Genomic DNA, 22,034 nt, shown 5'->3' with positions numbered 1-22,034 from the left:
GAATGAATGTAAGTGTTTAGAGGTCTGAGATCTAAGATAGGTCGTAGGGTCTCGTCTGTCTTTGGAATTAGAAAGTACAGGGAGTAGACCCCTAAATTTTGTTGATTTATGGGGACCTGCTCTATTGCTCCTTTTTGCAGGAGAGAGCTCACCTCTTGTGTTAGTAGCGCAGTATGTTCTTGCGACATAGGGCGGTGCCTGGGTGGAATTGTGGGGGGTGTAGATGTTAATTCTAGGCAATACCCTGACTGAATAATTTGTGTCACCCATCTGTCTGAGGTGATTGTCTCCCAGACGTGAAGGAAATGTCGTAGTGTGCCTCCGACCGGAGTGGAATGGTCTGGAGGGAGCGGGGGAAAGTCATTGGGCAGGAGGTGTGGCAGAGCGGGCGGTATTTGTTTTGCCTCTGCCCTTATTATTATTGCCTCTGTGCCCCGAAAAGAAGAACGGTGAAAGGAGCACCTGGAAGTCTGTTTTTGTAGGGCTCCCATAGATTTTGCCGTGTCTGTATCTTTTTTCATTTTTCCAAGGGCTTCATCTACTTTAGGACCAAATAGATGATCTTGGTCGAATGGGTGATTTAGTATAGAGGCTTGAACCTCTGGTTTAAACCCTGAAACCCTGAGCCAGGCATGGCGACGGAGAAGGACACTGGTGTTTATGGCCATGGAGGCTGTATCTGCTGCATCTAGGGCACATCGTATTGAGGTATTGGTTATTGTTTTTCCCTCTTGAATAAGTTCATTAGCCCTAGTCTTGTACTTTTCAGGGAGATGGTGTATGATGGTCTCTAGCTCATCATAGTGCGCCCTGTCGTAACGGGCCAACAGTGCTTGCGTATTAGCAATACGCCATATATTGGCCGCTTGTGACGCAGTGCGCTTCCCTGACGCATCTAGGAGCTTGGACTCTTTGTCAGGTGGGGGCGCCTCGCCTGACGCCTGAGAATTTGAGCGCTTCCTGGCTGTAGATACCACTAGGGAATCTAATGGTGCAGGGCCCTTAATGTAAGAAGGGTCTGTAGGGGCGGCTTTGTATTTCTTTTCTATCCGAGGGTTTAGGACCCTGGCCCTGACTGGGTCTTTAAAAACCTCAGGGGCATGTTTAATTACGCCCTTTAACATAGGTAGAATGGCAGTGGACCTATGTGTATCGTCAAAAGTGTCTAGGAGGAAGTCCTCCTCCACTGGGTCGGTATGTAACTCCACCCCGTGGTAGTGTGCCGCCCGTTGTAACAAGTGGTGAAAACCCAAGGAATCTTCAGGAGGAGATGGCCTAGATGGGTAAAGGTCATCCTGTGGGACATCTGGGATGTCCGGATTGTTATAATCATCCCATGGGTCTGGGGATCCAGTAGGGGTGGGATCTTGTGGCACATCTGCTGGATCATAGTAAGGGTCCCCCAAATCGTCTGGGACAGGAGACAAGGTGGGGGAACGATGAGGTGGAAGGGGTGGAGGTGGAGAGGGTGGAGGAGGTAGAGGAGGTGGGGAAGGCACCCTGAAAGGAGAGGTAGCAATGCCCTTTCTCTTTGGAGGTGGAGGTGGAGCCGGCTTGTCCAAATGTCTCTTTTTTGAAGACAATGTCAAGTGTCCAGTCTTTGGATCCTTGGTGAGGGTTTTTTGCAGAGGATCCGGTGTGAAAAGCTCCTGTGACACCGGTTGTTCGGTCGGCGCCGAAGGTTTCGGGGCCGGCGGCTTTTTAGGTTTGTCGAAGCCGTGCTCCCTGGGGACCTCAGTTTTTTTGGTCGGTGCCAAAGAAGGTTTCGGCACGGGAGTGTCGGTGCCGAGGGACTTGTGATGTTTGGTCGGCGCCGGAGGAGCCGGTTTCGGCACCAAAGACTTCGGTGCCGGGTTCGGTGTGGAGGTGGAGGCAGATTTTTTCTTTGGTGCCGAAGGGTGTTTGTCGGCACCGGTGGCCGGCTGCCTCGAGCCGAGGCTGCCGGAAGGCTTAATAGGCTTCTTTACCGGGCCCGAAGGTGGGGTGTGAGAAGCAGTGTCCTTGCCTAGGCCCGGAGGCGAAGGTGTGACCGAAGCCTTTTTCGGTATCGGTGTGGGCGTTTGAGGGGGAATTGTACTCACGACCCGCTGCGCCGAGGTGATGTCCTCCACATCTGAGTCGTCGGCCTCGGAAGCGCTGACAAGGTCGTCGTCCTCCTGTTCGATGTCCTGCTGTCCCGGAGCTTCGACGTCGTCTCCGAAGATGTAGACTGGAGCGGAGGTCGAGGAATGCGCCATGTTGCGTCTAGCCCGTCGATCTCGAATGGTCTTTTTTAAGCGAAAAGACTTGCATGCGGGACAGTCTCGGGCCTCGTGTTCTGGGGAGAGGCAGAGGTTGCACACCTCATGGAGATCGGTGTGGGGAAACTTGGACCCACATCGAGGGCACTTCTTGAAGGGAGTTCTTTCCATCAGCCGAGACCAGAGCCGGAATAGGCCCGAAGGCCGCCGTCGACCACCGGAATCGAAGAAGTGCCGAAGAGAAGATGAATAAGATGATTTATGTCTTTGAAGAAGCTCAATGAGCGAGGATTTGTGCGTCGATCGGTGAACTGGGAAGTTCGGAACCGGAGCGCGAAGTATTACATCCGAGCCCGATGGCGGAAAAAAACAATCTGAGGATGGAGCCGAAGCCCATGCGAAATACTAACCAGAGGAGGAGTCACCGACCTCGTGACTCCCAAAGACTTTCCAAGAGGAAAAACAAACTGCAAACATCCGGGCCCAACACCAGATGGCGATCTATGCTCAGTGTATAATCTGCAGCTCATATGCCTCGAACTTGATGTTTTTGAGAATGCAGAGTACAGGCATTTTAATCATTTGATCTTGCTCAAGCTTCTGATAAAGAACTTCTTGGCAGCCAGGACTGATAAGTTCTCCAGAAGAAAGAAAGATGTGCAAAGGGCAGCACCTCAGCAACCACTTTCCAAGGACAAGAGGGTTTTTTCATTTGGGAGGCAGAGGTTACCCTTCTAATGTAGATGGAGTAGTTTGAGAACCGGACCTCGATAGGGAGGTCAGATCCAACAGGATGACAGAGCAGCCCAGATTTTCCCTGACCTTCTGAAGGAGTCCCAAGATTAGAAGAGCTGGAGGGAAGGCATACAAGAACTATATATATTTTATGTTCGCATATATATAGGTGTGATTTGTACATCTATCTGTGGATTAACATTGTCCACCACAAACAAAATAGAGGTTTGATATTCTGTATTGCCCAGGTTCCTGGTATAACAGATTGGGCTCACCCTTGTTTTTTTGGTAAAATAAACAAGTCCTCCAGCTGGGTAATCTTCCTGGGCATGTATGTGGACTTTGGGCAAGGATACCATCCACACAGAGGATTTCTGCATCCCTAGAATCCTCTGCCACAATGTCCTGGTCCCCGTGGTTGAAAAGTTAGACAAGGATTGATAGGTTCAGCCCCCCCTATGGAGTTAGGAAAGCTTTAGCTAGGTTGAGTTGAGTCCCTCTGGATGTTACGTAGGAGAATTTGAGAACCCTGGGTTGTGTGGGGTCAGGGCTAGACCAAACTCTGAAGATCGCCTTGATGCTGCTTAGATGAGACTATTGACTATTGTCAAGAGTGGGATAGAACAGTCTGTTTCTAAGGCCAGGATCATGGTAAAGTCTTGAGTGGCAGAACTAAGATAAAATGTCAGAATTTTGCAGTGATAGCGTTCAATCGTGAAACCAATGTACTTAATGTTGTGCTACAACAGGTACCTGGAAGTAGAGAAGAATATATCCTGAAGTTCCACTGAGCACAGCCAGGGTTTGATCTGGGTAGCTGACAGTACATGGGACTTGGTCAATACCTCATACTTTTGGAAGGGGCAAAATTATTTATATCCTTCTATTACCTTTCAAGAAAACTGGAGCAGGATAGTCTCATTTGCTTGTAGCTGGGGACACCTCTCTTACCCTTGCAAAGGTTAATGGGATGCCAAGTAGGACAGAGTTGATCAGAATAAGGACAGCTGGTGGGAACTGAAGAGCATTGCTAGTTTATTGCAAGACCGGAGGCTGTGATTATGTGCATGTTCATTTGATGGTGCCGCTAAACAGCAGCCTTAATAACCATGGTAGCAAAACACTCTAACACTCAAATCTCTCTCTGGACTACATACTGTTTTAGAATAGCTTCCAAAGAGATAAGTCATGTTTTCCCTTAATTTATTACTCCTCTAAGAGGGAGCAATTGTGTGTGAGAACAGTTAACTTAAGATGGTGAAGATCGTGTTGGATTTAGGCAACTCATGGAGCACCTTTGGGAAAGGATTAATTTCTTTACATTAGGGTGAAGAATGGAAGAAGCTTTCTTTAGTGAGTGGTTCATTTTATGGGAGTGAGCGATACCGTAAGGAACTTAAAAATGTATAGTGTGCTCTGTATGTTTAAAAAAAGGCAGATTGAGGCAGTTTAGAGTTAATTTTTAAAGGAGACCGTTAATAACAGTGTGCATGGAGCTTACACACACATTGTTGAAGGTTTACCTTTTAAACGTGCACGTGGAGCTCTGGCGAGACAAGGTGGTTCCAGCAGGTTTGTCACTAGTGGTTGATATGTTGTAAAGGAGTGGGCCGGCAGGCACGAGAGAAGTCTGATGAGCGCAAGGCATGGCATGTGCAAAAGATGTCGCGAGGGTCTGTGAAGATTCCTTGGGTGTGACAGAGGCTCAAAGAGTCCACTGTCAGGAAATGCTAACGCAGGGAGCAGGAAAGGCTCCATATTGGTTTGAAGGTCCATAGTCGGTTTGGGTATAGGAAGGAATATCAGATATTTTTCAGTGCGATTAGGCCCCTTCGCCATTTTCAGCTCAGAAGAGTGTGGGAGCCAGACATTTTGCTGAGGCCATTTTGGAACCGATTAAGTGAGGAGTTTGAGAAACGAGAGAGCATTTTGTAACTCACTGACAATTGTTATTCTGTCAGAGTTCCTCGAGATATACACTGTTCCTTATTGATTACAGGAGATGTCCGTTTGACAATCTTCTAGCGAATACAAGTGCATCAGGACCAATAGTGAATGGTTTGATTATAGAAGAAGTGAAAAACTCAATATCAGCTAATGGTAAAATGGTGGCTTAAGCTTTTTAAGGCAGCATTTATGACTGAACTGATAAAAAGTAAATAACATGGCGTAAAAAAGTGTAGGTTAAGAATCCAGAAGAGTTGTTTTCACTGCTGAATTTGGAAGATAAACTGCAGAAATAGAAGATTGGGCTAAACAAATTGGCATGCAAAACAAAAATCCAGCTTTTGGCAAAAAACATATTACCGTACTAGGAAAAAGCATTAAACATTTTCTGTGAAGAGGTTAATGAAAAATAAGATATTCACCAATAAGTTGACGAAGTATGACTTTAGAGAATGCATTCTTAGGCAAAGTAAAAAAAAAAAAAAAAGCCACATTTGGGTAGAAGATGAGAGAGAAGAGGACAACCTCTCGGTGTCATTTATGATAAGTTTGAGGTGAGGACGTCAATTGACCATCAAATGTTCAAACTAGAAGTATACATCATCTGAGATTTAAAGAATGGCGGCGTTTGGAGCTTGTCTCCAAATACTTCCATTCAAAGTTAAGAAAATCACTAGAGCAGAGTAGAGAAATGCACTTACAATGGTGAAGAATTACGATTTTCAAAGCTTTAACCTCTTCAATGCCCATGACGAGCTGGTCTCGTCATGGGCCGCGGTTGCGCTGTGCCCATGACGAGACCAGCTCGTCATAAACCCCGCCCGCTAATGAAACGGCCGGCACAGGGCGGGGAAAGGGGCGGGCACTGAAGGGGTTAAGTATCAGGAAAACTGGGATCCTATTAAAGACAGAGGCTCTGAATATCCCATCCAAGATAGTCTTCCCTTAATTATGAGGTGTGCCTTATTATAGTTTATTATAGTTTTGTTTCAATGCAATGTGTCACAAGATATTCCTTTAGAAGCTTCAAAATTAGAAAGGTTTGTTTATCATCTTGATGCACGATAAACTTGGAAGCAATAGGCAGTTTGAAGAAAATGGACAAAATTACACGAGAAATTAGTTTGTTGATTTGCATTTCCTTTTTTGAAGGTGGCCTTGCACCGCAGTCAATTGAATAAGTTCCCGCAGTTCCGCCACGAGTTGGGCCTGCATACAAGGGAGTTGCCTGATCTTTCAGAATTGAAACCGCTACAGGGTAAATTACTGATGGGTTACCTGGGCGACCATAAAATTGCCAAAATCTACCAGACCCTGATCAATAACCAACCAGACACCTTTGGAGCACTGCATGCGGCGTGGGAGGCAGATGTAGGTACATTAGAAAATGAAGACTGGAATGAGATCCTGGGTTACCCCAGGGAGGCGGCAATAGCGGCAAAGCTTCGGCTAATTCAATTTAATGCATTCAGACTTATGGACACATGGAGGGCATATACTTAAATGCTGACAAGGGTTGGAGTGACCCACAGTGAGAATATTCACCAGTGTCCAGATGACTAGCTGATTCTCTGGATGACTGATGTATGCATCACATCAGGTATTTCTAGATGTTCAATGGATGTGCATGGTGCCACAAAAATAAATGTTCTTTACAAATTACTAGGTCTCATTTAACACTGGTATAGAGACTACCGTTCATCATGCTGATTTACACAGCCCTGGGTCAGATCTCTTCAAGTGGGTAAAGCATCACCAGTTCATCTGCTATTATCCAGTTTTGGCACCCACAGTCAATTGGCTGAGGCTGTAGATATGCATGTGGAATGCATGATGGTTGTCCTTGAGGGTGTTTGTACATCAAAGCTGATGAGTCACCATCTCTGAAACAGAGCGTCATCTTCAGAGAACCTCCAGTGTTCAGTCTCAATGGTGGAGTAAACGAAATAAAACTTGTAAAAAACAGTTCTCTTGGACCATGGACCAAACATCTCTATAATTTTGGCAAATAGATGCCAAATTGAATAGTTCCAATATTGGATCTTCAAGTGACTCAGTTTGAGGGTCACCAATGCATGTTGTCCAATCAAGCAATTTAAGGAAAATAGTGTTCATCACAACAGGTCTTTACCAAGTGTCTGTCAGGGTTTCTTTGTCAGTCTGCATGATCTAGCAAACACTGAAGGCCTTAATAAATTTGCAGGGGAAAAAGCACGTGTTGGGACACTGGAGGATCTGGAGCAGGTCACGTGTGTATGGTAGAAATAGCATCTCGTATTATGAAGGGAACAAAACTTCTCAGCAAGAAAAATGTTGCAGCAAACTGTGCAGAAAGGTTCCATCATCTATGCAAAACTATTTGAGTGGATCAGTACCAAAGTGTTAAAAAAAAGGTCCATCCAGTTTAGGGCTTAACCTTCTCACTTTCCAGGAGAAAATGTAGATACCACTGTTGTACTCCCATTGATTTTCCTTCTTGCTTTCTGAGAAGGAGCAGAGGTTCGATTTTCCATTGTTGCCACGGCCTTCGGGACTTTACCAGATACTCCCTCAAATGTATATGACAATTTGGGTTTTGGTCGTGGCATAAAAGAACAAGATGTCTGTTGTTTTGATGTTTATGCACTGGCCATGCATGCATTTTTCCAATTTCAATCCATTCTTCTCCAACTAACATTTCTGCTTTGTAAGACCATGTCAATCTAGAGGTCTTGTAAGACATGATAGTATCAATGTATACAATATTTTGAGGACAAGATAGATGGTATGCCAGAGTATGCCCTGCCTTAATGATTCCTGCTTTTCTGAGGAAAGAAAGATTTTGGGACGCCACTCAGGGAAGCTTCTTTGCAATGACTATAGGCTGTGGTTAAGGCTTTTAAGGACATATTGGCATAACATATCGATCGCTCAGCCCCTGAGGCAGGATTTACTGCATAGGTTTGCGACTCCCCAGTTCCTTCCTTCAAGAATCTTACACTGTCTCTGCATGTGTTGCAAGGTCCACCTTTTGAACCTCTGTAGTCGGGAAACTATTTCCCTATTGGTCATTACATCAGCAGGGAAAAGGAGCTCTCCTGTGTCCCAAGTATTCTCCTGACTAGCTCATTTCGGGGCCCGAGTTGCCTTTTATTTCAAAGCCAACTACTGATTTTCACTGGGACCATTTTTATGTACAAAGCTATCCTGACCTGATGGAGTGCCACTAGTTAGATGTTAATTGTGTTTAGGCTAGTATGTAGAATGATCAGGACAATTCTGGAAATCAAATTCTTTTTTGTCAATTTGGAGCCAAAGAGGCCTGAAACGCAATCAAACCTGTCTTGTGCAGGTGAGCGTTACTTGAGACTGCCAATGCACACCTGTCCAGAAGACTTCATCTCCTGAAGGTGTTCTGTGGGTGGGCCATAAAGAAAATATGAGTCAGCCATGAGGTAAAGGTCTGCTTCTGAACAGCAAGTACTGCATCTGCCCAACATCTATAATGTTGCTTTATGGGAATTTCTCCACATGTTGTTGCAGAATTATAGGACACTGTTTGGGACAGGAGAGGCTGATGTTTATAACACCACAATCCTCTATGACGGAATGGATAATATTTATGTTATTCGGCAATATTAGCGTATCAGAATTATTGCATTACCATACGCTTTGTTTTTTGGGGTTAAGTATTTAGACTAGTCTCATTTGATTACAGACTGTGACAAGGAAGACAGAGCGACAGAGCGGCAACAGTGAAATATATCCCCAGAAAAGAAGGAGCTCTATACCTCTATTCTCTTTAAGGGCTTTGTTGAGGAATAGTAGGTGTTGAGATTATTAGCATGTAATGGGGCATTACACAGTATCTAAGCGTAATCTCAAAATTCTTCTCTATTTTGTTTCATACAATAGACAAACTGCAATGATAGCTGCTTAGGCACAAAGTCACTGCAGAGACAACTGTGATATAGGTATCATTTTCCAGTTTGATAATCACACCAGGTACCATCTCATCCGTAGCACCAGCATTCAAGCAATGAATTCTATAAGGGCAAATTCTAAGCACATATGGCAGCCTTGTTCAATACCACAGTTATTCTGGAAAGAGGTGTTCAATACCATCAAAAACATTCTAATGTACACATTACCAAGGAATGACTAATGATAATGGTATATGATATTTGTAGAGCGCACAGCTACTCAACAATCAAGAGTGTCACGGCGCTTAAGAAACCTCGAAGCTATGGCTGTTGCAGACCCTGGAGGGGAAGGAAAAAATCCTTAAGGTTGTTGCTGGAACAACCAGGTTTTCAACAACTTCCTAAAGGTAAGTATGTCTAACACCTGTTTAAGAGTTACTGGTAAGCTGTTCCAAACCCAGGCTACCTGAACTTGGAAAGAGGGACCTCCAGTTCGGGTGTGGGAAATCTTAGGGACAACCACCTGATGCCGGAAGGACGACCTCAGAGTTCTACTGGGGTCATAATGAGTGTCTCTCCTTCTAAGCTAGTGTGTGCCTGTACCTCGAAAGGCCTTGAAGGCTAAAACCAGAGCTTTAAAACCGATTTTTTTTCGGACAGCAAGCCAATGCAGCCCCTTCAGGTGGGGTGAGATCCGGGCTCCAGGTCCAAGCATAAGGACCGCCCTGGCGGCCGCATTCTGTACCACCTGAAGTCCATTCAGAAGGTACTTCGGAAGGCCAAGGTATAAGACATTGGCGTAGTCCAGTCTAGAGATAATAAGGGCTTGGACCACAGTCTTCCTGTGGGTGAGAAGCAGTAGGGGGAGGAATTTCTTAACCATCCGTAGGAGGCCAAAGCAAGATCCTGCGACTGACTTGATTTGTGCCTTCATTGGCAGGGTATTGTCGAACTTAACACCCAGGTTCTTGACCGTGCTAACCAAGGCAAGGGGTTTGACATGTCTGATGGCCACCATTGTTTCCATTTGTCCTCGGATGGAGAGCCAAAGAAGATTATCTCTGATTTCTCTGGGTAAAATTTATGTTGATTCTCTCTAAGCCATGTGAAAACCCCGGTCAGGCATTTGTTGATCTTCTCCCTACAAAGTCCTCGCTTTTTTAAATGAAAACAGAAACTGGTGTCGTCTGCATAGTATATTATTGTAGCGCCGCAAGCATCAGCCAGGGGAGCTAGAGGGGACATATAAATATCAAAAAGTGTTGGGCTCAGAATAGAACCCTGGGGGACACCCACCTTCAGAGGAGGGATGGGGGCAGTGAAAGGAGGGGACCAGACCTCTTGATATCTATCCTCCAAAAAGGAGGAGAAACACTTAAGCACCATGCCACCCAGGCCGCACTCCTGCAATCTATGCAGTAGTCGGTCGTGTGGCACGGTATCAAAAGCAGCAGAGAGCTCCAACAAGGTCAACACCGATTTCCCTCCTTTGTCTAGCTTCTTCTTGATGGACTCAGAAATTTCAAGCAGCGCTGTCTCTGTGCTGAAATTAGATCTAAAGCTGGATTGGCTCTGGTGGAGAAGATTGTGAGTTTCCACATGGTCCGTGATCCTGAGTTCACAAATATTTCTAGTACTTTGGAGAATAATGGGAGGAGCGAGATTGGTCTATAGTTGGCTGCCACCAAGGGGTCAGCCGAGGGCTTTTTTAGTAATGGTAAGATTTTAGCTTTCTTCCAGCCGCTTGGCACTTGCCCATACTTCAGCGAGGAATTGAGGGCAGAGTTTGCGGCTGGGTTAATAACCTCGGCCACCGTTGCTAAAATTTTGGCAGGGCAGGGGTCCATGGGGGAGCCTGATTTAAGGCCTTTCATGATCTCCAAGGAGGTTTCCATTGGAAGAAGGGGAAACTGTTCCAGAGATGGACCCACACCGAGAGTTAGATATTTTGAAGTCCTTCCCTCCACCGGGATGGTCTCTGCGAAGGAGTCTTGGATGGTCTTAATTTTATCATGGAAATATGAGGCAAGTTGGCTTGTCCATCCCATGGTGGGAGAGAAAGGTCTGGCTGCCGCCTTCAGAAAAGAAAAACCTTTTACAACTTAAAACATTTCTCTGATTTTATTTCCCGATGACTCCATTTTAGAGAAGAAAAAAGATTTTTGTTGCCTCATAGATGTTATTGTGGTGGACCTTTAAGGCTTGCTTATAGGTTATTTTATCCTCGTAGTTGAAATTTATGCGCCAGACTCTTTCCAGGCGCTTACAAGCGCTTTTGCTTTCCCTAAGAGTTTCATTAAACCAAGGTGCGGAAATTCTTGCTGACTTAGTGGAGCGAGTGGAAGGAGGTGCGAGCGCCATGGAGCGTTGCTGCAACCAATTCTCCAGGCAGAGAGCATCCTTATCTGGGTTATCACTGAGTGAGAGCGGATGATCAACAAGCACTTTGCACAGGACTGCTGGAGTGATTTGATGAAAGGGTCTAGAAGTAGTTGTATGATGCTTCCCATGCGATTGAGGACATCTTACCAACTTACACACCTTAAAACTAATCAGATAATGATCGGACCAAACTAAAGGTAAAGGCACATCAATTTGGAGCTCTGCGTTCGAAAAGATCTGATTGAGTGTGTGACCCTTATCATGGGTGGGGTTACAAACATATGGGGACAGATTAAAGATGGCAAGGGACTCAATCAGCGAAATGGTATCCTGCTCTGCAGATTTGTCCATGTGAATATTAAAGTCACCTAGTACCAAAAAGTGCTTATACTTGGGGACTAGGGGTGAGATTGACTCGCTAAGAGATTTGAGGAAGTTGCCAGCTGGACCAGAGGGCCTGTATATTAAGACTCCAGCCAGGGATTGGTGTTCTGTTAATACAGTGGCATCCCAAGCATTCCGCTCCGTCCAGCTCTCCTGTATGAACTATGTTGCAGGAGATATCACTTTTAAAGATAATTGCAACTCCACTGATAATGCTGCAGTGAATAAATCAATATCTGAAGCAAATGAGATGTAACAATGGTCACTTGTCATGGCACTGAACTACTGCGGCATAATTTGTGATGGCTGCTCTGCGGAAATATCCTGCTAAGGTGGCAACAAAAAATATGAGAGACACGTGTTCTCAAACTGTGAAACAGACCACACATTCAGTCCAAAACAAGCACAGACCATTTGTCTTAACTTAACCTGTACTTGCCTCTGCATTGCAAGGACATGCAGAAGTATCATGCCCCATTGGACAATGAGAGCTAAACCCTTTGAATTGAAGACGTTTGCTTATTTATTTACAAATGGATGGTATTAAGGGCTAACTGACACCAAGGAATGCGGAGGAAAGTTCAACGATTTTTTAAATGCACACTCTTTTCCAAAGTGCGTGGACTCAAATGTTGACACTTAGAGCAGGTAGAGCTAATAAATTCTTGACCAGACTTGTCTGAATGTTTTTGTAATATGTAGGCATTTTTATGTGAAAATACCAAATCAAGCTCTTCTTTGCTGCTCTTTTCTGAAGTCCATTTGATGGTATGTTATGGAATTGTGGTCATTATAAATATATCAGAGAATATGTAATGTGCTGTTGTGAATATTAATAATAAACGATCAATTCTAAACACAGAAGTAAAAAATGCAAAAACATTACAATCAATATAGCAACAATGTAGTAACAGCAGAGTTTCCTGGGGTGCTTTAAAAGCATACAACATTGGGCATGTTGCATTTATAGGCTCAATCTTATGTTCATTACTAAACAAAGAGCACCACATGTCTCCAGATTTTCAGAGTCCGATGGGTTGCGGTCCATTCCAGAGCCCACCAATGGATTCTGCTGCTTTCTCCTTTCCCACAAGGAACTTGTAAGGATCAGGTTGTCTCACTTAACAAAACCTTTTGATCATCGTGAGGCAACTAGCTATGGTGGTCTATTCCCCCCTTGATGACTCTTCTTCACTACATTCATACAACTACAGCAGTAGAGGTGTAGGTTACAAGCAAATACCAATTCAATCGAGGATCATCTCAAACGACATTTTTCAATTATGTACCTGACTATCCACTGATGACTTCTCTTCTTGTAGCTGGCTATTGAAAACAGCATCACCTAAACAAAAGGTGCAACATATTAGGACACACACATATGTGGGCATTCAAAACGTATTTGAAGGCACAATGTGGTCTGTGGAGGAGGCACTGAACTTAGACTGTGTACTTGTATATCATATTCCTTATTCAATTATCCAATAATACTTCTCCTTAAAGTGGGCGCTCCATATTCTATCACATCAATTTATAACAATGCATTTGGTTGGTCATAAGCAACAAATAAGGAGACACGCCGCAATATCTAGTATTCAATAATGGTGCAATGAGATCCAGCAACAAAGTTAGAACACAGCATGGGCATATCATGCAGATTATGCATTAAACTCCTAGTTTATGGCATTTGCTTTTAACTTGTTTCTATTTACTAACATTTATTTTCACTCATCTTATCGCCATTTGTCTATAATAGGAAAATATATGATTTACCTGTAACTGTAGTTCTCCAGTATTGGTATCTTTCATAGATTCACATGCTTGAATCATTCTCAGTCGTTGATGTGGGAGTCTCGCGGTATTAGATCAAAGCAATCATATTAGTAGCATAGGCCACACTGGCACTAGGCCATTAATTTAAAAAAAAAGACCAAACTTAATCTACAACCAATCAGGCGACAATACCCTCTAGAACCTTCCCGACAGAGGCTAGCTCCCTCAGATTTTCAAGCACAAGTGGGAATAAATATAATCCCAACAGTAAAGAGGAGCCTCTAGGAAAGGAGGTTGGGTCACATGTGAATCTATGAAAAATACTGGAGAACTCATGACTCCACGACTCAGGGAATGGGCGAAAGACATGGACTGTGCCATGATTGCCGAAAAAACTGTGTTCAAGGGAAGGGGATGCCCCCAAAAATGGGATCATAAATGGGGTAAGTGAAATAAATACAGGGGGGGGGACATATGTATCTCTCCTACTGTGGAATTGAAAAGGGAGAGACAAACCTTGATGGCCAGATTGGGTGAGACTCATGAAACCTCCCTCCTGGGCAGCCACTAATAAGAGCTTATTTTGAGCGGACCTGTGGTCTGCCTGATCAGGCTTTCTTACTCTGTGGTACTGCTGCAGCTATAGATGAAGGCGTAGCCTTGCTGGCAGAAGGTATATATACTGCTGATGCAGTGGATCTGGTGAATCAATGTCGATGTTTTGTATTGCCATGCCAAAGATGATTGTATTTTGCATTGCACCGATGCATTTTTTGTTATCAATAAAAACAGTTTAAAAAAAAAAGAAAATACTGGAGAACTACAGTTACATGTAAGTAACTTATTTTCTTTTCTAGTATTGGATCTTTCCTAGATTCACATGTTTGAATCAGAGTAGCTAGCAGTAACATAAATACATATTAGCATATCGTAATAATGCAAATATAGCCAATAGTTGTAACAAGTATAATGAAAGTAATAACATAACCAAGTGATAAAAGTCGACTTAGTTACTGTTATGATTTTTAGGCAATATTTTGCTATTTTAAAAGTTGACACTTAGAAGAAATTTCATAGAAAACAGTCAATGATTCCCTATGGAAGAAAATTCAAGTTGCAGGTATAGTATGATCTCGTTACTTTTGTAATCCAGTACTGGGTGCCTAGACTCAGTACTGGGACCTGGATCTAAAACAGGTAAGTAATTACGTTTTCACAGTTGGTACGATTTACCACTTCCGTATCAGCTTTGTCTGCAGCATCCAGGCAATAATGCTGGGTAAAGGTATGCCTGGTGGACCATGTGGCTGCTCTGCAGATTTGCAGAAATGGAACACCAGCAAATAACACCGTGGACGTAGAACAGTTGTTGAATGAGCCTTGACTCTAATAGAATAGGTCTGTTCTGCAGCGTTATGGCAGAATTGAATGGCTGTTGCAATCCATCTTGAAATAGAAGATGAAGAGACTGGTAGTCCTTTATTCAAATCCATAGGCAATGAACAATTGATCAGATTTTCTAAAATGTTTTGTTCTGTGTAAATAAAACTTAATGCACCTTTTAACATCCAAAGTATGTAGAGATCTCTCCACAATAGTCTGTGGGTTCGGAAAGAATGTCTTTAGTACAATAGGTTCTTTGAGATGGAAATCCGAAGGTACTTTGGGTATAAAGTTAGGGTTAGTCCTTAATATAACTTCGTCTTTTTTTGCATGAACGGTTGTTTCATAGTGAATGCTTGCAGTTCATTAACTCTTCTTGCTGATGTTAGTGCTAGTAACAGAGCAGTCGTCCATGACAAATATTTCAACTGTGTTTTGTGTATTGGTTCAAACGGGCCTTTCATTAACTGACTTAATACCATGTTTAGATGCCAAGGAGGAGGAGGCTCTTTCACTAGTGGAAAAGCTCTTCAGAGTCCCTTGAGGAACTGTTTAATTAATCTTGCAGACTACTGAGATGATGAGTTCCTCGATATCCTAAAGCGAGAAATTGTTGCTAAGTTTACTTTTATTGATGAATGTGAAAGGCCAGTCTTGGCTTACTGAAAAAGATAAGGTAAAATTTGTACTGGTGTTGCGACAAATGGATGTAATTCTTATTCTCGACACCACATACAGAAGCGCTTCCACTTAAATTGGTATGACTTATTTGTGGATTCTGCTCACTCTTTAGAGAGTATTTCACTAGAGTCTTTGGGAATATCTAATGGTCTGAGCTGATGGTCGTCAGGATCCAGGCCGACAAGTGAAGAGAAGTTGGTTTGGGATGAAGTATTTGGCCCTTGCAGCCTGGTACTTCTTTTTCTCTCAGAACAACAACACATTCCTCTGACATCTACCCCGACATTACAATTCAAGAGAAAAAGTACCACCAGAATTTCCGGGGCTAATATGGAGCAATTAGGGTTACTCCAAATGGTTCTTTCTTCATTTTCTTGTGAACCCTTGTTATCAGACAAATTGCGGGACAAGCGTAATCACATATTTTCGACCATCCAATCAAAAAAGGCATTTCCCCAGGATCCTCTCTGGGGATGCCAGCTTGCGTAATATTGTTATTTCTTGTTTGTCTTGGTCGCAAAAAATATTGAGTTTCGGTGTGCCCCACCAATGGAATTGTGTTGGAGAACCAGAGCATCGAGTTCCCACTCATGACAAGTGGTTGTCAGTCTGCTCAAGGTGTCCACCAGCACATTTGATACTCCCGGTACGTGTTCTGCCCTCAGTGTTACCTTGTGTTGTAAGGCCCAATACCAAATTGTTTGTGCCTGATGAGATAGAGCCACTGATTTTGTCCCTCCTTGTTTGTTTAGGTAGTGCATGCTGGTGGTATTGTCCCTACGTATGGATAAGTATCTACGAGGCTGCAATTTTGGGGAGGAATGACAACAGCGCCAGAGCTATGGCCTTCAGTTCTAGACGATTTATTTGCATTATTTTTCCGGAGGTTGTCCATTTGCCACTGACTGATAGCTTTTGAAGGTGAGTGCCCCATCCCTCATGGGACACATGCGTGGTGATGACAAGATCTGTTGCTTGAGAGAGAGAAGTAATCCGTTGAGAAATATTGGGTGATAACCCCAACAATGATAAAAGCTATACAGAGTTAGATGGTATCAGTATCACATTGTCGAATGAGCCCAGAACTTGAAGCCACAGTTTGTCCAACTACTCCTGTAGGGGACACATGCAGGAGGAGCACATTCCCAGAAATGACTTGTACAGTAGTACAGAAACTGACTTTCTTTTGCAAAGTCTTTCGGCCAGTATCCTAATCTTGTCCTGCCGTTCTCGAGAGACAAAAGCCTTGTCGGACTGGGTGTCTAAGACTGCTCCTAGGAACATTAATGATATTGTCGGTTCGAGAGTTGATTTCTGCAGATTTGGTTTGAGACCCAAGTGTTTGAATAACGAAAGGCATAGAGCAGTGTCTGATGTGGCTTGTTGTCAGAAAGACCCGAATTCCGTTTAGTCCCAGACGTGCTGCCACCGGGGCCAAGTGACTTGGTGAATATTCTTGGAGCTGATCGTAGTCCAAAAGGGAGCACTCTGAACTGAAAGTGAGAGCCAGCTACCTCGAAATGAAGTTATCTCCGATGGCTGTGATAGATTGGGATGTGAAAGTATGCGTCTTGAAGGTCCAAAGCGGTCATGTAGTCCCCATGGTTGAGAAGGTGTAAGATATCTTGCAGGGTGATCATCCGGAATTACTATTTTTGGGGGTATTTGTTCAACTTACGAAGATCCAAGACTGGGCGCCAGTCTCCTGATTTGTTCCTGATAAGGAAGAAATGGGAACAGAAGTCCGTGCCACGCTGAGACTTCGGAACCTTCTCCATCACCCCTTTCTGCAACATGATTGCGACTTCTTTCAATAGTTGTTTCAGATGGGGAGCAAACGTCTGTCTTGGAGGCACATTCTGTGGTTTGCTGATGAATTCGAAGGTATGCCTTTGATCTATATATGTATAGGACCCACTTGTCTGATGTTATGCTGGACCATTGGTGTATATAATGAGGAATACGTCCTCCTAGTTGATTCTTGGAATTTGGGGAAGGTAGCCGGCGGAAAGGAAAGATTATTGTTTTCTGTTAACATCTTGTCTCCTGGTGCGCTGTTTTCCTCTGGCTGGTTGAATGTAAACCACTGCAGATGGCTGCCGGTACTGCTGTACATATTGCTGCCTATGTAGCCCTTGGTAAGGCTGATATTGTTGCCTAAAATTCTGGAATCCTCCTCTGTAAGAGTAGGAACTTTTTCCTCTGGCTCCTCGAAAGGGCTGTTTGCAAAACTGCAATGTTTACAAGGCCTTGGCGGTGTCAGTATCCGCCTTAATGGATTGCAGAGCTTCATCGATATGTTTTCAAAACAATGCTTCTCCGTCATATGGCATATCCAGGATTTTCATCTGGACTTCTGTTCTAAATGTGGTCTCTTTCAGCCAGCTCTGCCCACAGAGAACAGCTGTTCCAGATAGTTGCCGGAAACCTGTAGAAGATATATTAGTGTTTTATCCAGACAAAACCAGTGTTTCTGATTGAAGTGCCATCCACAAGTTGTCTTCAACGATGTCGTCAACTGTGTTGTCATCGTCAGGAGCTCCGTCTACGGTAGATTCTTTGAGATATCCGTCGACATGGTTGTCTTCGTTGGAGTTGGTGACGAGCACTTAGACGAACGCTTCGTCGACGAAGGTGGTGACAGAGGATTTGACTCCGAAGTCGTCGACAACAGTCTACATGTAACAATGGTCGTTCACGCTGTCGGGTATACCGTTATTATCAATGGCAATGAAGCCATAGTGAATGTAGACGTCAACGTTGTCGATGTAGTCGACAAGAGCATCGTCGAAGGAATAAAAGATGTAGAAATCTTTATTTTTTCAGCAAGCGTAGATCCCGTCGTCAACTAGAGGGATTTTTGAAGACCTTTTGCCAGGTATACGTTTTTCAGATGGCGTAGAAGGCTCAGAAGAAATCTTTAAGATAGGTCTATGATGAGATTTCTCCTGACATTTCTTAGAATGACCAGGTGTCTCATGGTGTGTTTTCTTAAGGGCCTTTTTAGGGTTTTCAGAAGGCTCTTTATCAGAGGACCTACCCCTTTGTAGCGATTTGCCAAATGTAAGAGAATTATCGCTATCTGCCTCAGACACGAGTTTGTCTTTATATTTAATCCTCTGTAGCTACAACAGAAGTCTTCACTCTTTGTACATGAGGGTCTTCTGTGAGAAAGTGCGTCATATTTTACAGGCTTTGAGTGTGTGATCAGAATACATGCATTAAATTACCTTTTTATGAGGATCATGAATATATAGTCTCTTTTTGCCACAGGTGTTACATGGCCTGAATAATCCCTTCTTAGAAGGGTCTGACATGGTTAGAATGTCCCTAAGGAATATAGAAAGATATATATATATATATATCAAAGAAACTTCCCAAATTGTGCCGTCACGCACAACAACAGGAACGGACAACTTCAATCGCCAATGCTGGAAAATAGTATTTATTAATGGTAAATTTCGTGCCTAGTCCATGACGCGTTTCGAGCCACTCGGCCCTTGCTCACATGACTGAATTATATATATATATCTGATCTGAAGAGAAGTTTCTTGAAATCAGAAGGTTTGAAGAATTACTGAGCAGAGCTCAGGGAGATTCCCTTCACACAACATGCGGTAGAAAATCCAAGGGAGCTAGCCTCTGTGGGGAAGGTCTTGGAAAGTGCTGTTGCCTAATAGTTGTAGATTAAGTCTGGTCCTTTTTTCTTTTTAAAAAAAAAAGGTCATAGATAGGCTAATAAATTCATGGCCTAGTGCCATTGTGGCCTATGCTACTACTATGATTGCTTTGATATAATACCGTGGGACTCCCTCTTCGATGACGGGGAATGATTCAAGCATGTGAATCTATGAAAGATCCAATATTCGAGAATCTCACATTCTGTAAAAAGCAATTAGTATATTTAGACATTATCCAAACAATAAATATGCACTCTTACGCAGATGCCTGTTGGTTTTAGCACAAAATACAACTAAAACGATGCACAACTGAAAGCATAGTCGAACACACGTACACAAACACAGCTATTTAAGAACATTTCTTCCCTTTCCTTACTTAAATCCCCTTGCTGCCTATTTTCACAGATTTTGGCCTGGCAGTTATGACTGAAATCATTTGAAGTCACCCTAAAGGAGACCAATTTCTTTTATATTTCCATTAAAAAAAATATTTACACAGAAAACATGCATAAACATAAGTAAAAACGGAAATCTGGGAGCTTTTCTGGTAATCAAGGAAAGGTGTGTTGTTAAGCCCGCTGTTTATGGAATTTAAAATTTCCATTTTAGAAAGTCCCAGTTTGGCTAGATGACGATCACATGCATTCAAAGGATCTGAGAACTAACACTACTGTTAAATATTTCTTCTTGTATGTTTAAGTCTCAATATATCTCACAATTACAAATTATTCTAAAGCAGTAACCTATGAAGAGAGGGAGAATGCTTGTAAAATTTGATCATAGCCTCAAATAAATAGCTGCAGATTCTGCAGCTTGCTCTTGAAATATACGCAAACACGTTAGATACATTCTTTGCTGCTTAACACAACAGAAGTGTGACTGAGGAAGGCAAAGTAGCATATTTTCTTTGGCAGTATCCACTCCAAGTCCTTCACTTCTGGCGCCCTAACTAATTGTAAGAAAGAGCAGCACGTATATTAGGTAAAGTTTAATATATTGATAGAAAATTAGGCAAATCAGTTTTTCACTGTTCATGTCGGGTGTGTGACAGGGAGCACAACAAAATAAAAGCTCCTGACTTTAGCTCTAGCCAAAAATGGTGCAAACTGACTGAGTTTTCAGAGAAGCGAGAACCGTATGATGCACAAGTTTTGCAGCTGCTCGCAGATGCAGAATGGGCTTGCATGCCCACTATTTACCAAAGGTGCTATTTACAGTGCACATACGAACTCAGTAATACTGGAAGTTAGTACATTAGCTCCAGACAAGACATATCAGAAACATGGAGCTGTGGGGTTACTAGCTCCTATCCTAACTCAGAGGGCCTCGTTCAGTGGAAGTTTGCAAAAGAATGTGTGATGGTGTCCAAAGTTGTGGTCAGAAGCCTGCGGCCGGCTGGCGGCACTATTACATTTCGGTGCACCAAATATCAAGGCTGCGTAGTCTTGAATTCACCTCATGCCTTTTTAATCCACTTCCAGGCACTGCTGCCCCTTTATCTATCTCTTACTGGTCCCTGCATTCTCCCTTTGTGATGGTTTTCTGTCTTTCTCTTTCACCTTTCCTGTGCGTGTTTTTCCCTCTCTTGCTCAATATCTGATGAGGAAAAATAGGAGCAGGTACCCCAAAAATGAGAGCACTGGCCTAATTATGAGTTCCAAATTAATCTCCATCGTGCTGGTATAGGAGTTAAAGGTCTCGTTGGGATTACAATTAACATGTGAACACAGACTCCTGCATGTTGTTCCCCATGAGACCATAATCAGGGTATCACTCTTCTCCCTGAAATCCCCCCTGACTGCAGTATCAATGAAGAGGGGTGGTGAATCAAGAGGGGAGAACATAAAGTTGGTCCGGATGCCAAACCACTCATAATAGGCCAACAGTCATGGAATTAGTACATGCACAGTAAGTAGCCTGGGCAGTCAGCTCAGCATGCACACAAAATGGTCATGTACAGAGATAGGCCCATGAAGGACTTATTAATAATGCAGCAAACTGACTTTGGGATAAAACTGCAGAACAACCAATTAGAAATGCAGCAAAACCCATGATGTCTCAAACAATGTATTTATTTTAAAAGTTTTATATAGAGCGAATATGAACCCTGGGGGTATCAGAGAGCTTTACAATTTAGTGATCACGAAAGGTACAGGAAGTAGTAACAATAAACCAACAGATCAAAATACAATCATAACAATCAAATAGTAAAGAAGGGTGAGGAGAGTGCCCTAAAGTGCCTGAAAAGCGAGGTTATATGGCAGACATTTGTTTATCAGTTGCAATTTAACTTCCTTTTGAAAGAAGTCGCTAAGTGATTCAGTCTGATTTCACAGGGCTGGGAGTTGGAGATTCTCGTGGCGATACCCGAGAAAGCTCGATTGTAAGTTTTCTTTTTAAGGAATATCTGTGGCTTCATCAGTAAGGTGCTGACACTTCTAGAGGATCTAGAGTCACCAGAAAGCTCAAGTTTTTGTGTGTGGTATATCAGGGAATTTAAGTGTAAGGCTTTATGGGTCACGCAGGCATTTTTTTTGTTACGTCCTTGCTTCATATGGAAGCCAGTTTAGGCGTTATAAGGTTGTTTCTTTTAGAACCTATGATGAGCCTTGTGGCAGAGTTAATTAAATTAGTTACTTGACTGTAAAATATAGATTGTTCCATTTACCCTAGCAGAACCACAGGAAAAAACCTCAGGTGGTCGCATTTTCTTCCCAATGGAAAACTAACAACGTTGCTTGCAGAATTTTGGAGCAGACATCTTTGCTCTACTCTTTCCACTGCCACTAAAGAACAACAAACTAAAGATCGGACAGAAACAGACTAGAGTTAGAGAGCTTTTGATGTTTGGCAGACAACTAGTGGTAGTTGCATCTAAACAAAAACCATAAATGGTGGGCAAGGCTTAGAAAGACGCATTTTCACAG

The 22,034-nt window shown here is 43.2% G+C and overlaps 1 protein-coding gene across 13 annotated transcripts in view; it reads right to left on the bottom strand.

The window, feature by feature from the left end:
* The window catches only part of CLIP1 (CAP-Gly domain containing linker protein 1), a 712,474-nt gene that overhangs the window by 38,467 nt on the left and 651,973 nt on the right, over window positions 1-22,034 (bottom strand). For all 13 annotated transcript variants that reach the window (XM_085636018.1, XM_085636008.1, XM_085636009.1 and 10 more), the window contains one exon: window positions 12,880-12,935. In XM_085636018.1, the coding sequence (XP_085492144.1) occupies window positions 12,880-12,935 (56 nt within the window). The remainder of the gene's footprint in view (window positions 1-12,879; window positions 12,936-22,034) is intronic.

This window comes from Triturus cristatus, chromosome 11, assembly GCF_964204655.1.
Source record: "Triturus cristatus chromosome 11, aTriCri1.1, whole genome shotgun sequence".
NCBI lineage: Eukaryota > Metazoa > Chordata > Amphibia > Caudata > Salamandridae > Triturus > Triturus cristatus.
This window is presented reverse-complemented; position numbering and strand designations above follow the sequence as displayed.